Genomic DNA, 15,777 nt, shown 5'->3' on the forward strand with positions numbered 1-15,777 from the left:
CCCGGTCCCCCCACCCCCCCAGGCACCCCCACGCCCCAGGTACCCCCGTACCTCCAGACCTGCCCCAGCTGCAGCAGGTGGATCAGGCCCTGCAGCAGCCAGACGCAGAGGCGGCAGCAGCCGCGGGGGCCGCTGTCCTTGGTGCCGCCGCCGCTGTCCTTGGTGCTGGCGGCGAAGTCGTAGACGAACCACCTGAGGCTGAGCATCTGCACCACGAGCGAGGGCAGCAGCACGAACAGCAGCGTCAGCCCGAACCACCACCGCTGCCCCCGCACGTAGTAATGGGCCGCCAGCCACAGGTCCGAGGCACCGTCCGCGAAGCAGACGAGGAGCGCGCAGAACACCCAACACCCGTCCCGCAGGCGGTACCGCCGCGCCGGGGGCTCCGCGCCCGCCTCCCGCCGCCCGCCGCCGCCCTCGGGGCTCTCCAGCAGCACGGCCGGGCCGCCGCCGCCGCCGTCCGACTTCGCGGCCATGTTGTCGGGGGAAAGGAGGAGAAAGGAGGGAGCGGGAGAGACTTCCGGAGGGATGGAGCCCGCCCCGGCAGCGCCCGCCCCCGCCGGCCTCGCCCCGCGCCCGCCGACACCGGCTGCCCCCCGGCCGGCGCCGGGAGCCCCCGGCGGGTCCCGCCGCTCCCCCGCCGGAAGGGGCAGCCGCCCCCCCCGCCGGCGCCGCGGGGTCCCGGAGGAGCGCTCGGTGCCGCTGGGCACCGCCCCGCGCTGGGAAGGGCAACCGGCCCCTCCCCCGACCGGCCCCCGCCCCCCGGGTCCCCGCCGGCAAGGACCGCCCGGACCGGCCGAGCACCGCACGGTACCGGTGCGGACCACCCTGCACCCCACCCCGGTCCCGGCAGAACCACGTTGTCCGCGCTGTCCGACCGCCACTCCCCAGCCCACCGAGGACCGGAGCTTCCCGGGAAGCGACACCGCGTCCCCTCAGCCCCGAGGCTCAGCCCAGGCAATACCCTGYCCGTGGGTCCAGCCCTGGGCTGGGTCAGGGCAGTGTGAGCCCCCTGAGGTTCGTGTGAGTGGAGGTGTGGGTGCCTCTTCTCCGCCAGGGCTGAGACAGGACCACAGAACACCAGAATCCTGCCCGACGCAGCCAGGGAGGGTTCCAGCAGGGACCGGCTGAGCCCTGCTTTGGAGGGAGACTCATGGAATCATCACAGAATGATTTGGGTTAGAAGTCGCCTTAAAGACCAGTTTGTGCCAACCCCTTGCCATGGATAGGGACATCTTCCACTAGACCAGTTTGCTCAAAAAAAGGTGTATCCTTTTTAAAAAGACCAAAAATGGGGTTTGGTAGCAGGCGTTTGCCGTTCCTGAAATGAAACTCAGGGAAGAGTTACACACGTTATTCCCCAGCCTTGGGGACATCCCTGGAAGTGAAGTACCAAGGTCCAGGTGGACCCAGGCTGCTGGGGTTTGGGTGCACAGGAGCCCTGAAGCCGCCCTGCTCCTCGGCTCTGCCGCACCACCTCTTCTCCGCTCGCTGCCTGTGGGAGCTGGGACACAATGTGTCTGGCACAGCGAGGGGCTGTACTCCCGGGACATGTGCTCAACACGAGGAGCAGCGCTGTGCCGGCATCCCCGGCACTGCTGGGAKGAAAAAAGGGCTGCAAAGGAAAGGGTTTTCTCTCCTTTGTGGTGGGTCTCCAGGGACAGTGACTGCATGCAGGCAGCTGCCTCCTGAAGGCAGCTCCAACCCCCAGCCCACGGGGCCGGGCTCTGGCTCTGCGGTTCAGCCCCCAAGGCTCAGCCCAGTGAATCTGCCTGCTGAGAATCCTGGCCCGAGCCTTGCCCGTGCCCAGCACACCGTGGCACACAGAGAGGGGTAACGTGTTTGATCCTGGCCAACTTCCAAATTCTGCCTTGCAGGGCAGCAAGAGGGACCAGCACAAACCCGGGGTGGGGTGAGCCTGGATTCCTGGGACACAGTCTAGGGGGTGAAGATGTTACTCAGCACAAGGGAGTGGCGGGGCCCTCTGCGAGGCTCTCCCCGTGCTGCATGTATTAGCATTGATAATGAAACACCTCACCTTGAGATGCTCCTGACAGATCCCCTCCACAAACGCCTGCTTGGGGGAGGGGATGCTCCCAGCATCCCAAAGCCTAAAGAAAAGAGCCTTTCATCAACAGCCAGGCAGGGCAGGATCCTTTCCAAGGATGGGGTCCAGTGTCCAGAACCCCTATCAACACCTGACACCCCAGACCTCTTTGGGCTTGGTCCCTGGAGACTCTTTGTCTTGGCTGGGTGATGGAGCAGAGACTACGTTGTCATCATGGTGGGCACAGTGCCAGGGAGAGGGCACTTGGAAATCAGGGAAACACGGACCCACCTTTCTCCCCTGACCCTGAAACACCCCCTCTGAAACAGCAGTTAAAGATCCACAGCCTGAAAACATGGAGACCGTGGTTTGAAGTCTGATTTATCTTAACAACAGGCCCCAGCAGCCACATGAAAGGAGAAGAGAGAAAAAAACCTTATAAACATCCCCGAAGCTTCCTGTGCAGCTGCCAGCAGGCAGGGAGGGTTTCTGGCTGCATACAGAAAAGGGCTGCAAGGAAGAAAAAAGGAACATGATGAAACCAAACCTGCTCTTCCCACAAAACACACAGCAAAGCAAAGCAGCTCCCAGCAGCGGGCAGGTGGCCRCTCCCTCTGACTGCCCAGTTCCCAGGGGAACTGGTCCAAATGGACCTCTGGTTCCAGTCTGAGTCCAGCTTCCAAGCAGAATGTCTGCCCGTGGCGCTGGCTCCAGGAGGAGAAACCCACGATGATTTGTGGCTGGCTCAGAATTTGGCTGGGGAGAGGCCGCAGAGTGCAGCGCCAGCCACTTCTCACTGCCCTGGGAATGTTTTCCAGATGCCCATGGCTTTGCAATCCCTCAGATGCAGCTTCYCCCATGCTTAGCTGGGCCCCGCCCTTCCATGCAGCCCAACATTCCTGGCAAAACCCTGCCTTCATTGCACTGTTATTGGCAACCCCAAAGTCATTATTTCCTTACACTGCTGCCACGACACAGTCAGCCTGCTCACATCCCTGTTCCCATGCCCATTCCCATCCCATTCTCATCACTGTTCCCATCTCCATCCCCATCCCCATCCCATCCCATCCCATCCCATCCCTATTCCTCTTCCCCAGACGCTGAAAACCCTCCCTCCTTCCCATTTTTTCAGATCTTCAGCCAGCTGCTCCCACTGACAAATGAGCATTTTCCAGCATTGGCATCCAGCCCCGAACGCAGTACATTTTCTGGTTGATGTCAGGAAGGAATCTAACCCGAGTGCGGATCATTCCCAGCCTGGAGTGCCCATGTGTGCTYCAGCACTCAATCCCACTGTTCCCCTGAAGCCACTGCACTGCTGCCGCAGACAGAGATCTCAGTTAACTGAAACAAATGACCTTATGGGATTAGGGCCAGTAATCTTCCGATCTGGGTAATCTCCCTTAAGGGATTATTCATCCACAGAAGCATGGTGACCACCAGCCAGCCACTGCTTCRCTCCCTCCATCCCTGTCCCCTGTGGTCCCCATCTCCAGCAGTCCAGAGGAGCTGCAGCACTGGGGTCACCTTTGGGGAGCTCCTTGTCAAATGGGTCCTACGAAGGGCTCGTACCAGAGCCTCCAAGTGCTGGGGCTTCTCCTCTCCCCTGGCCCCTGTTTGCTGCTTCAGGCAGGTCACTGGAGCTCCSTCCCATCACAGCACTGATCTGAGAYKGACCAGAGGTCCCTCCACCATCACCAGGGAAGCTGCAGCTGRGTGGCACAGCCAGGGTGGCAGATATGGCAAGCTGGGGACAGGGTTGCATTTGGAAACCTAAGATGCTGTTTCAGGGCTCTGTCCAGAGCAGGGACATGGGACATGAAAACCTGTGTCCCCTGTAACCCACCAGCCCTGGGTGGGCTCCTGGGGCCCATTTCCCACTGCAGAATGCACATGGTGAGGATCTGCCAGTCCTCACCATCAGTGCCAGGTCTCCCTGCATCTCCCAGACCCCATCTTTCCAGCTCCTCTTTCTCACAGATGGGTGGGGYGGAAAAAAGGGGATAAAAGCCTTTTTGAGGCAATATATTTCCCTTCCTGCAGGCAGGGTTGCTCAGGGCAGCAGATGGATGTGGTGCCCTGCCAGAGCATTCCCGGGACCAGTCCCTGCCTGACACAGATTGGGGGCACAGGGGCTGGCTGAGGGTGAGTCAAGCTGCCAGGACCATAACCGGCCCCAGTCCCTGGAGATGGCAGGTCCTGGACGCTGAGCTACWGATGAGCCACCAGCTGCACGAAAGGAAACCTGAGCTCATCGCCCCACGCTTTGAGTGCCCTTTATTGCGTTCTGGGACGAAAAGAGGACAGAGGGGCCACCTGATGCTCCAAGGGCCCAGCTGCCAACAGCGGTACCGTGCTGGGAAGCAGCGAGGAGCAGGAGACAGACGGTGGTGCTGGGGGCGAGGGGACGGGCTGTGACAAGTCATAAATAATTCACGCACAAGGGGACCAGGAGAGGCAGAGGCTCTCAGCCCCCGTCCCTGGGGCTGTGGGGAGTGGGGTGGGTTGGGGGCCGGCTGCGGGGCCAGGACCCCACTCTGGGGCTCAGCGCCACATGGCCACACTGAACGCTCCATTCTTTTGCTGGGCGGTGATGCGGTCACCCCGCGGGGAYGGGGCCACCCCGGAGCCAGTCCCGGGATCGCCAGTGCACACTGTGGACAAGATCCAACCCTGCTGCCGGGCGAACGGGCGTCTCCCTTGCAGTCCACGGCCACTCACGGCCTCTCCCGCGATCCCGGCCGCGCGTAYTCGCAGCCCCGCTCGGTCCCCGCCGCTCCGCCCCGCACCGGGGCCACGGCGACCCGGGACCCGAGACCGGGGAGCGCTCCCGGCGGCGGCCGCGAGAGGGCGCGCTGCCCCCGGCCGCTCCCGCCGCGGAACCCGCCTGCGCGGCTGCGGCTGCGGCCCGGAGCACAAAGCGGCGGACCCGGACCGGAGCCGGTGCRAGGCCGGTGCTGGCCCCGGTGCAGGCCCCGCCATGGCTCGGGACCCGGCCTTCGTGCTGCGCTACCTGGCCGAGGTGGAGGAGCTGGCCGAGGACGTGCTGGCGGCACGGCAGCAGGTACGACCCGGCCCCGGCGGGGCTCCCCCGCCCCTCCCTGTGGCGCCGCCGGTAGCCCCGAGCCCCGGCCGCTCCTGCCTCTCGCTCCCTTTGCAGATCGTGGACCTGGACGTGAAGCGCAACCGGAACCGTGAGGCCCTGCGAGCGCTGCATAAGGACCTGGAGCCCGACGGTGAGGCCGGGCTGGCTGCCCCCGCTGTAACCTCGTGGTTGGGGAGCGGCTCCGCTGAGAGCCCCTTCCCTCCCCTCCCCTCCTTCTTCTCCAGAGAAGGCCATGGTTTGCTTCGGGAGTATGTTCATCGAGCTGCCGAAGACGAAGACTCGGGAAATGTTGCGGCAGGGTGAGGTCTTACCCCGAGGGCTCCGTGTAGCTTATAAGCGTTTTGACAAGCACCGTAATTAACGAGAATGTTGGCTAAATTAACAGGATTCTATCCATTCTATCCATGGATAGGCTTTGAGGTGTCCAAAACCTCTCGAGGGCRGTCACGGGCTGATTCTGGCCTGTGCTATGCACTCAGAAGCACAAAGCTGCTCGGCCCCGTGGGTGGTGGAGGGCAGGGTGGGACCCCCCTGTGTCCCATGGGAGATTGAACCTTCATCCCAGAGACCCYTGCAGTCCTCCTCACTCCTGCCTCTGTTATCCCAGACCAGGAAGAGCTGGATGAAGAAATAAACAATCTCCGCAAAGAGCTGCGTGTAAAGGTCAACAGGCTCTACGAGGCTCAAGGTAAAAACTCCTGCTCTGGAACCTGCTCAGTTGTTGGGGGCAGACTCATGCATCAGGAAGGGTCCAGAAATTCCTGAGCTCCGTGTGTTCCTGCAGCTGCTTCCCCACTGGTTTTGCAGTTCCCTCCCTGTCACAGCAGCTTTGGCTGTCTCTGTGTGGAGCTATCACACACCAACCCCCTAAACCCTCTCTGACACCACACTGGGCTGACCCCACTTCAGCTTCCAGGGCTGTCCCTGCTCTCCCTGCAGCCCCTCTCGAGTTTAGCACGAGCTGCTTCWCTTCTTTTGTGTCAAAGTCCTGATTTTCTCCATATGTTCTCCCAGGTAAACCTGAGCTGAAGGGGTTTAACCTGAATCCCATGTCTGCTGAGGAAATGAAGCTCATCAACCGCATCCTGGAGGGCTGAGGTGGCCGTGCCATTGTCACAGCATGTTTGGCTGTCATTATGGAGCTCATGCTGCARCAGCTAYAGCTCTTGGGATTTGCAGGACATTRGTGTGTCCAGAGCCCACTTGAATGTGGGCCCTGGGAAGCATTTGGCTCCTGAGCTATAACACTTGGTTTCCTTGGATCAGAAACCCTTTCCTGCTCTGTGCTGGGACTTGGGTGGCAGAGCTGTGCTGGAAACAGCGCTGGGCAAATACCCATGGCTAGGGTAGAAGTGGGATCATTAAAATCAGAGCAGTGGGACATTCCTGACTCCATGTGTATGTTCCTTGTTAGGGGTTTACATGAACGCTTCTGGGTTTGGCTTCAGAGCTGGTCCTTTGTCATGCTGGGAATAGGAGTAGGAGGGATTGGGAATCCTCCACATGCCTGAAGCACAGAAGAGGAGTTGTGCACGCCCGTGGCATTCAAACAAAGCAAAGCTCTACATCTGAGGCACGTCAGGAATCTCTCAAGATGTGTAGGGAGGAGCGGGAGGAGGCAGCATCCTTGTAGTCTCGCTGGGAAATCATGTTCCACTGTTGGAAGGCAAGAGACGACAGAAATGAGGCTTTCAGGACTAGATGAAGGGATAAAACTTGGGTAYATTTGAAAAAGAAGCCTGAGGAGAGCTGAGCTGGAAGTCAGTGAGTTTGTCTTGTAGGACAATTGATGTAATCAGTAGTAGTTTCTGCAAAGGTTTTTAAATTTGCTGGTTTTTGTACTCCCCCCTCCAGTCTGAATGTGYTCCTCCAAGTACTTACCTTGGTCAAGAGCATAAGATTTTTAAAAAATAGTGATAATTAGTACAGGACTACACTGAGCTTGATTTTTTCTGCATATAGGAAGTGTCTGTGTCCAGTCAAGCCCTTTATTTTTTTGAACTTCTGTAACTATATTTCTGGATAGAGTTTAAGAACTGTAAACGTGGCTGTTGTCCTTTCTCCAGCTCTGAGGTTTGCTCACCTGTTCTGACATTTTTCTCAGTAACAGAGCTGGGCCTGGTCCATTGCTTTCTTTCCTTTTTCCCAGCCATGACAACTTCAAACACAGCACCACCATTTCCCTGGCTCCCTGACCACCTTCCTACTTGGCAAGGCCTTCTGCCCTGGTCAGTTCCACACAGAATTCAAATCATGCAGAGTTGCAAAAAACACCATTTCAGACCCCTTAAAACCAAGYGGTGATTTCTTTAAACCTAAAAATCCAGCTACCATTGCTTGGTCTAACTTTTAAAAATCTGCTGCTGACACTACCGTACCCTRAGTGTGTCTGTGTCCATTTCAGGCTTGCATTTCAGATACAGAGACTAAAAATAACAGACTTACTACCTCAACTGTCTTGCCTGTAGCTTTTTCAGAAGCTTGCGTGTCTCCAGGGAGCAAGAGGCAGCTCACAGTGCTACATCCCAGTGTTGGAGCTGCTCTTACATAACCCGTGTGGTGCAGCCAGTCCGTGTCTCCATAACGTGATGGCGAGGTTATTTTTACAGTCTCATGGCAACAGGTTTTCTGCTYTGACATGTTTCCATAGTAGTAGCAGGAGGAGGATCAGGTGCCTGCCTGCCCTAAAAGCTTTGTTTTGCTGTGCAGAATGTGTTTAGCCCCTTTGTTTTCTTACACGGAACAGAATTAAACTCTGCAGTGCAGAGGACCAGCTGAGCAGCCAYGCATCCCTGTGTCAGCTAAAATACCTCATTCCAGCCCACTGCAGCTTCCAAAATGGAAATTCTCAGAAGCAAAGAAGCCAGTGCCTTGTTCTGAGGCAGTTTTCAGAGAGAWGTGGGAGCTGCTGCTGCCTGACATGAAGGGAGAGTGAACTTCATCCATGAGGGTCTCTCCCACCCCAAGTTTGGGATCAGTACCACACTTTCTGTTGTGCAGTGACATTCCTGAAAAGCTGCTTCAGTTGTTTCTTCCTGGGATCACAGCAGCCACAATGAAAACTTTTAACAGGYGAGTTACACATCACCTTCCTCTCCCTGCCTGTAGAGGCAAGCAATGTTTCACTTTCAGGTGATGCTGTACTCACGTGTTGTTAGTTAGAATCCACAGTCAGAGATGATTGTAGACACACTGAAGTGCATGTGGCAAAAAATACAATGTGTGTCAGCGTCCCCAAGTACGGAGAATCCAAGTACTGCTTCCCATCAGTAAAATACAAACTAGCATCAGGAAAGTGCCCAATAAACAGTCACCACAGCAACTGCAAGGAGTTTTTTTTTTTTAGAACATCTGGTCCTTTGGGTCTCCTAATCCCCTAATTGCTCACACACCCGTTCTTGTTCTCCAGTGAAGATGTGCGTTTGCCTCCTGCAGACGTGCTGACAGCTTCAGAACTGAGCAGGGAACCTGCCAGCACTGGATGAATTCTGCACCCAAATGTGTGTTTGCCATGATGTTCTCAGTCACCACAACACCCAGATCTCCCTCTCGGCTGACATTGCTGTCATTCCAGACCAGGTCAACATGCTGCTCCTTCCCTGTCAGCCTGCAGCATGAAACCCATGGACTGAAGCACCTGAGCAAGGACAATTCCCCAGCTGCATGCACGAATCCCAGACAACCAGGGACACAACTGAGCAGCTGAAAGCAGGGGACATCTTTCTGCTATTAATATCTGGRGTTAGCACAGTTGTAAAGTCAATCACAAAATGCTGCAAGACCAGCTGCTGGGAACAGAGTGCTCCAGCAGCGGCACGAGTGGGAGGCACAGTGCTCAAGGACCTCTGACAAGAGCTCTTGTGCAAGTCCTGGCTCCAACACGGGCTCTGGTCCCTTGGCAGCCCCATGCTGCCTTGTTTTCCCTCTCTGAAGGGCAACATGCTTCCTTGCTTTGCTCTGTTTCTGGATATTCATCATTTAATCACTACGAAGGTTAGAGGATTATGAGCAGTTGCCAAGAAAATCATGAAACCAGATCATCCATCCCAAACACTCATAAAACCCCTCAGAAAGTGATAAACATCTTCACCCCTGCTCTCTCCGTTCACAATGCAAAGTGGGTCTTTCAGAAGATGAACTTGAGTTCAGAGTCTCCCTGACTGCTGGCAGTGTGGGAAGGTGAAGTGTTTATCTCCAGAACTCAAGTGAAGAGATATAACAGTAAATTAGGGAGAAACAGGCAGTTTTGCCAATGGCTCATTAAGAAAAATGCCTGCCCACAAAATCATTACCCTGCTAGCAGGCAGGAGTGAGTGTGAAGCAATAGGAAATCCAACCCTAAATCTCTTTCCCATGTGCTGAGCCAAAGAACATTCTGAGCTTATTGCAAAGTTTCTATTCCTGTTCTTGATGATACTAAAGAAAAAAAAATCCCTTTGGCTTCCAGAAAGAAAAGTGAAAAATAAAGTCATGCTGAAGCAGTGAGTGCTGAGGAAGGTTCACAGAATGAGCATTAACCCTTTYTAATTGCAGATGTGGGTGTCTGCGGGGAACAGGTTCCCAGCAGAGTGTTCAGATATCTCTCTGAGAGCCCAGCAGCACTGTGATGGCATTGAGGACTTCCATTCCAATTCATTTATTTCCTAACTGAAGTTAGTCCAGCTCTTTACCTGCAGGCTTCCTTAGCAGTAATTTTGTTTGAGGCTGTGAATGGAGTAGACTTTGCACATTAGAGCTATCGCAGACCAGAACGGAGCTGAATTTATTTGCTCATTTGAAATWAAACTGTCCCCAGTGGCACCATGTGAAATACTGGGCTGAAGCTAACAGGACACARGGCTGTAACAGATAACACCAGTGACCATGTCTTGTTAGAAAGAAGTGATAAAAGATGAAATGAGAGACATTTCATGAGAGAGTCCCATCAATGTGTCACATCTAAGAGAAACTGCCTTACCTATGGTTCTGCTTGCACTTTACATTACTRATGCTGAAAGAATAATAATCCTATTTTTGCTTATCATTTTTGTTGTACTATTTGCTGCTTCTGTTTCTCTCAACTCTTGTTATGACAAATCAGTTGCRTTCTCAGGTTCCTGCTGTTGCAATATTTGGGTTGCGTATGTAGCTGATAAATTACTGAGAATTTCAGCTGAACTTTCATGATAATTATTTTCCACTTAACCAGAGAGAAAACCGAAGTTAAAAAACAAAACCAACGGAGTCAAATTATGGTTTATAGCAACTTTTTGTTGTTGTTTTGTTTTGTTTTAGGTACCCTCAGTTCCTGGCCTGCATCTTAGTCAGTGCACCATGAACCTGGTGATGTTCATTCCTGGCAGCCAAACTATTCTGRGGGGAGGTTTATCGGTGCTGATGGGGCACTGCTGAAAGATATCTAAGCAGGAGAGATGATCATAACCTTCCGTCTCTAGCAAGTGTTGTGATACTTGTGATTTGCTGGTACTTGAAGGGGAACATCTTCCAGAAATAGCCAAGTTGGCAGGGTTTCACAACAGAGGGCTAGAGATCTGACAGAGTTACATGGCACTGCACCCAGAAAAAAAAAACCTGATACTCTGACTAAAAGCAGCTGTATCCTGTATCCTTCCAGGTGGCAGGTTCCTTCATGTAAGCAGTTCACATGCCTGTATACCTCACAGCACCACAGCATCTCACTCTCAGTCTGCAAACCCCTCCCTACCTGCAAGGTGCAGAGGCAAAGTGAGACACCCCTGTCCCAGGGTCAGCAGCTGACCAGACACTATAAACCCCTGTTAATAACACACTGAGGGTTTCAGATCCTGATGGCTTGTGATGTCATAGGAGCTCAAAGCAGCATTTGTCACTGCTAATCCCAATCTGGACACTGGATGACAGTGCTTGCCCATATCCACAATGAGAACCTCCACTGGCTCTGCCCCACTCTTGGGAGYTGGGCACTGTCCAAGCTGCTCGATCACCCACCTGCAACCCTGGGACATCCAAATAATTACACAAAGTTATTCCCAACAGATGAYCACACATTCAGTCCATGTGATTTGTTTTCAATCATGAACTCCACAGCCCTGCAAKAATTCTCAGTAAAAGGCCAGAGACCAGAAGGTTGAGGCCACCAACCCCACACTGCAGTTAAATTCTGCAGGCTTGACTGCTGTACAGCTGCAGGAGAAAACAGTCTCCAGGTCCCCATCAGATGTTCCCCAGCAGTAATCGACATCTTCTCTGCTGTCAGGGTACTGCAAAGACTCTCATTTCCCTACTAACAAAAGAGTTATGGAAGGGAGCAGCCCATATAATGGGAAGTTCAATACCATCCTCCATTGTGCTCTAACACCATTCTCAGATTCATGATGAATCTGACAACCTATTTAATATTTTTCCTTTCCTGCCTGTCTCTCTCTTGAGAGAGGCAGTTTAACAGTGACAGCTGTGCACAGCAATGCCAGCCTTGCTGTCCCTCTGAGGTCTCAGAAGCGAAAGGCTAAGCTACATCTACCTCGGGATTGCACTAATCAGAACATTATTGAGTTTAAAGTAAAAAAGATCCACCTTATAGTTGCACAAAGCAACATTAAAGCAGAATGCTAGCCCAGCCTCACGCCTAAAGCTGCCACCAAGGAAATCACCTGGCTGTGTGTCAGGAGAGGAGGGAGCACAATTAAGTGGCTGCAGCACACGTGGCAGCTGGCAGGGTGAGGTCAGTTCACCTGCACCTGCCAGAGAACCCACAGCYTGCAGCAGGGAATAACCTGCAGGCAGCACATCCCCCTCACCTGGCCAGGATCASTCAGGTACAGTCTTTTGTGCTGCCACATTTGAGAGAGGAGCATCTGGGATGAAAAAAAGATCCAAGACAAACAGACATGGAAAAAGCAAATATGCAATTCTCACTCTAACAGTCCTTTGTGCCCCAGCAATAATTATTTTCCCGGTCTGTCCCTAACTATTTTCTCAGTCTTCAGCCGCCTGCGCTGAAATCCAGCATTGCATAATGCTATCTGACCAAAACCAGTAAAAATCAGAAGTAATCAACAAGTAACAGAAAAGGAAAGAACAACTGCCCTGAGCTGGTGCTACTCAGGGTGAGGCACTGGCACAGGTTGCCAAGAGAAGCTGGGAATACCCCATTGTSATAAACCAAAGTTTGCACAGATAAATTGTTTCCCAGATAACCCACTTAGACAAAGTGTTATTGCATCAGATAAGGGAAAAAGCCGATAAGAAGCAGATCCTGCCAATTTCCTCCTTCCCGATAAGACACAGCTGCATCTGACAGTGCAAAACTGCCCCCCAAGGAAGGTRTGGAGGCATTTCCCCAAGACTGAACACATATAACCCATGGAAGTCTTTGYTGGGTGGGCTCCTAATGTATCCAGACTGTGACCATTATGTTGACCACTGAAACTGAAATTGCAATRATCAAATCTCATTAACGGATCCATTGGTGGTAATAACTTTCCTGTCCATTATTATTGGCCTTTCCTTCTCCTTCTTTCCCTTATTGTTTTCACTTTGTGTTATTTTTATATTTTTATGGAAAATAATCAAAACRGCTGTATACCTCCTTTTCTTTTAAATTGTTTCAAAATAAACCTGCCTCATGTACATACATYGGTCATTCTGTGTCATTTCACTCTAATTCACCCCAAGGGATCTATTAACAAGAACTCAGTTACCACTGAAAGGTGGGTTGTAACACCCATCCCTCAAAGTGCTCAAGGCCAGGTCAGATGGGGTTTGGAGCAACCTGGTCTAGTGGAAGGTGTCCCTGCCYRTGGCAGGGAGCTTGGAACAAGATCTTCACGCCACCATGTCTCCAAACCTYGCTGCACCTTCTCCCAAGACAGGCTGCTGCACCCCCACTCTGGAAAGGCTTTTGATCATTCAGAGTGAGCRTGAACTCTGCTGAACTTTCACAGAGAGAACTGATGGATTTTCTTGCCTCCTAAACCATCAAATTGAGGTGGCATACCTTTTGGGAAGATGTGTTAATCAAATGAAAGCTATCAAATTCAATAGAGCAGCAAGTGTGACACGTTGAAAATCAAATAGTTCTCTCCCGTGAATCACCCTGTCCTTACATTCTGTGAACCCGAGGAACAAGAAAGGCTGCCRAAATTTAACCACTAACAGTAAAACCAGGACTGACATTTCAGCTTTGTTCCGAGCTGATTTGTCAAACTGACATTTCCAGTGATCTGGTGACACCAGTTTTCCAATGAAAAAGGACTGGAGAGAGACAGGGTGACAGCAGCAGCGATGGGCCAGCCGAGTCCTGTAGGTGTTTGCAGGAGTCAGAAGTGACAAGGTTCATCTGATGCATCTATTACCAAGCAGTAGAACTGCACAGTCCTTTTCTTACCCTGCTGGAATCATAGAAAATCCAGAGTGGAAAGTGACCTTACAGGCATGAAAGTTTAACTCCTGGTCCTGTGCAGAACCACCCAAAGAATGTATAGTATAAATATATTATAAAGCATGCATATCTCATATATATGAAATATAACTCGGTTGCTGCCTAGTGTTAGATGTASCTGAGGCTGGAAGCTTATATATAAATATGTACACAAAGTGTAAAAAATCAGATCCCAGAGAAAGTTTCCAGCCATTTGGGAAAATCCATTGTAARAACCTTCATTGTTGTCCTGGAGAATGGTGAAGGAATATTGCAGGAGGAGGGAATGGGAGAACAGACAAAGCCGTGGCAGAAGGAAAGGATGAGAAAAAGAGCAAAAGAACAAAATGCCTGTTGGATATTCCCAAAGAAAAGACAGTCATTCTCACCTTCTTCAATCATTTATATATTTCAGTTTTCAGGAACATTCCCYCACCTTGTGAGTTGCCAACCTACAGATGGAAGGACAGACTTAGTGGCTTTACCATTAGCATTTCCTGTAGTTTTCCAGAATTTCAGTCCAGAAGACCTGCATAACCTGATTAATCAGCTGTTCCTGTGCAAACACRTCTATTTAAGGTTATGGGGGCAGGGAGTTCCAACAAAAAAAAACCCTCATATTTGTGTTTGGAGGATTCCTGGAGGAAAGGCAGAGCAAGCAGCCTATGGGGAACTCCCACAGCACCAAATAAACAAACTGTCACACGCTTCCAGAAATATACGTAACGCAACATATGTTGTTGGGAATTTTAAGTCCCATTTTAAATTTGTGTATGTTACAGAAGAACTTAATTAAACAGGAGAGTMAAAAAATATGTCAGGGATCTATGGCAAATGAGCAGAAAAATCCYGMAGACAGCCTAGGCTGCACATTTCATAAAAGAGGATGAGGAATGGCCCAGACAAGGCACCCTAGGAGCACAGCTTCTCTGGACACTGCTCCCCAGGTGCAGCTTCCTCCAGCCCCGGGATGTGGCAGTGGGCACATCCTGACCTGCTACTGCCTCTGAGTGCAGGAGTGGGCAACCTGGGACATCACACATGGGGCTGCTGCAGAACACAAACCAACAGAAGGAGTAACATGGAGTTTATTTTTACTTGCCTGCATGTTTTGAGGTCAGCCACAATCTATTTAAGTTGTTGGTGTAATTTCAGTAATCGCAGTCTTTTCATATATCCTTATTTATGGTGTTCTGGTTATTTACCGTGTTAATTGAGGTTGTGGGGCATAAAACCAAGTTAATATAAGGGTTTTGTTGCCAATTAACACGTTCMCATTTGTAGAGTTAGATAATCACTAGCTGCTATGCTCCTGGTTGTAATTCACGAGTTATTTTGCATAATTACCTCCCAGTCACTTCTCACAAGGGTAAGACAAATCCTCCTGTCCCAGCCTCCTCACCAGACCTACTGCRCAAAACAGAGGGACTGCTCACTCGCAGGGGTGTTTTTTTAATTATGCACCACTGCACAACACTTAAGACATTAAATGGCTTGAATCCTCTGGCCATGGGCAAGGCATTTCTCAGTGCCACATGGTATTGTCAGAATTTTTAAAGGAAACACAATTTTTCCTTAATCTCCTGATCACTGGGTGAAGTGGRAGCTGCTGTGTTCAGCATAGCTCCAGGCAACTGTAGGTTTGGGGGGACAAACACGACTCAGAGCATAAGGCTGCCCTTCCCTACCTGCAGGGCAGAGAAGTTCATGCCAACCAAATCCACCTTAACTTGTGCTCCAGACTGGTAATGGATATCASTTCCTGGAAKTGTTCAAGGCCAGGCTGGACTGGGCTTTCAGTAACCTGGTCTAGTGGAARGTGTCCCTGCCCATGGCAGGGGGGTGGAATGAGATGGACTTCAAGATCCCTTACAACCCAAACTGTTCTGGGATTTTGTGATAATGGAGTCTCCCATAATCTCTTCCCATTCTCARGTTGCATTTCCACCCAATAAGTGTACACTGGACTTGCACCAGCTGACATCTAACACAATGGGATTTCCCTAAATCCAAACAGATGTTTTCACAGCTCCATCTTTGGGGACTGCCCTACTGCTTGTTAACAGAAGCCCAATTAGCCACTTGGCCTGCACATACCCCCATTTTCTTGCACACCTGCAGCCAGACTGAAAKATTTCAGATCATGAACTCAGCCAGAACCCCACAGCCAGAACCCCTGGGAGCACAGCCTGTTCCTCCACACAGAGTTCTGCACTTTATACCTTC

General features: G+C 52.0%; 2 protein-coding genes across 2 annotated transcripts in view; one reads left to right on the top strand and one right to left on the bottom strand.

Moving 5' to 3' along the window:
• XKR7 (XK related 7) overlaps positions 1-476 on the bottom strand; it is a 7,163-nt gene extending 6,687 nt beyond the window's left edge. Inside the window, exon 1 of the mRNA XM_057365871.1 lies at positions 52-476. Coding sequence (XP_057221854.1) covers positions 52-476 — 425 coding nt within the window. The remainder of the gene's footprint in view (positions 1-51) is intronic.
• Positions 477-4,920: 4,444 nt separating this feature from the next.
• Positions 4,921-6,536, top strand: PDRG1 (p53 and DNA damage regulated 1). The gene is made up of 5 exons (XM_057365872.1): positions 4,921-5,111; positions 5,208-5,283; positions 5,378-5,452; positions 5,761-5,841; positions 6,168-6,536. The coding sequence occupies exons 1-5, from the start codon at positions 5,028-5,030 to the stop codon at positions 6,248-6,250; spliced, it is 399 nt and encodes a 132-aa protein (XP_057221855.1). The 5' UTR covers positions 4,921-5,027; the 3' UTR covers positions 6,251-6,536.
• Positions 6,537-15,777: the final 9,241 nt, after the last annotated feature.

Source organism: Malurus melanocephalus, unplaced genomic scaffold (assembly GCF_030028575.1).
Source record: "Malurus melanocephalus ecotype Western Australia unplaced genomic scaffold, MMel_1.1 scaffold_59, whole genome shotgun sequence".
In the NCBI taxonomy this organism is placed as follows: Eukaryota; Metazoa; Chordata; class Aves; order Passeriformes; family Maluridae; genus Malurus; species Malurus melanocephalus.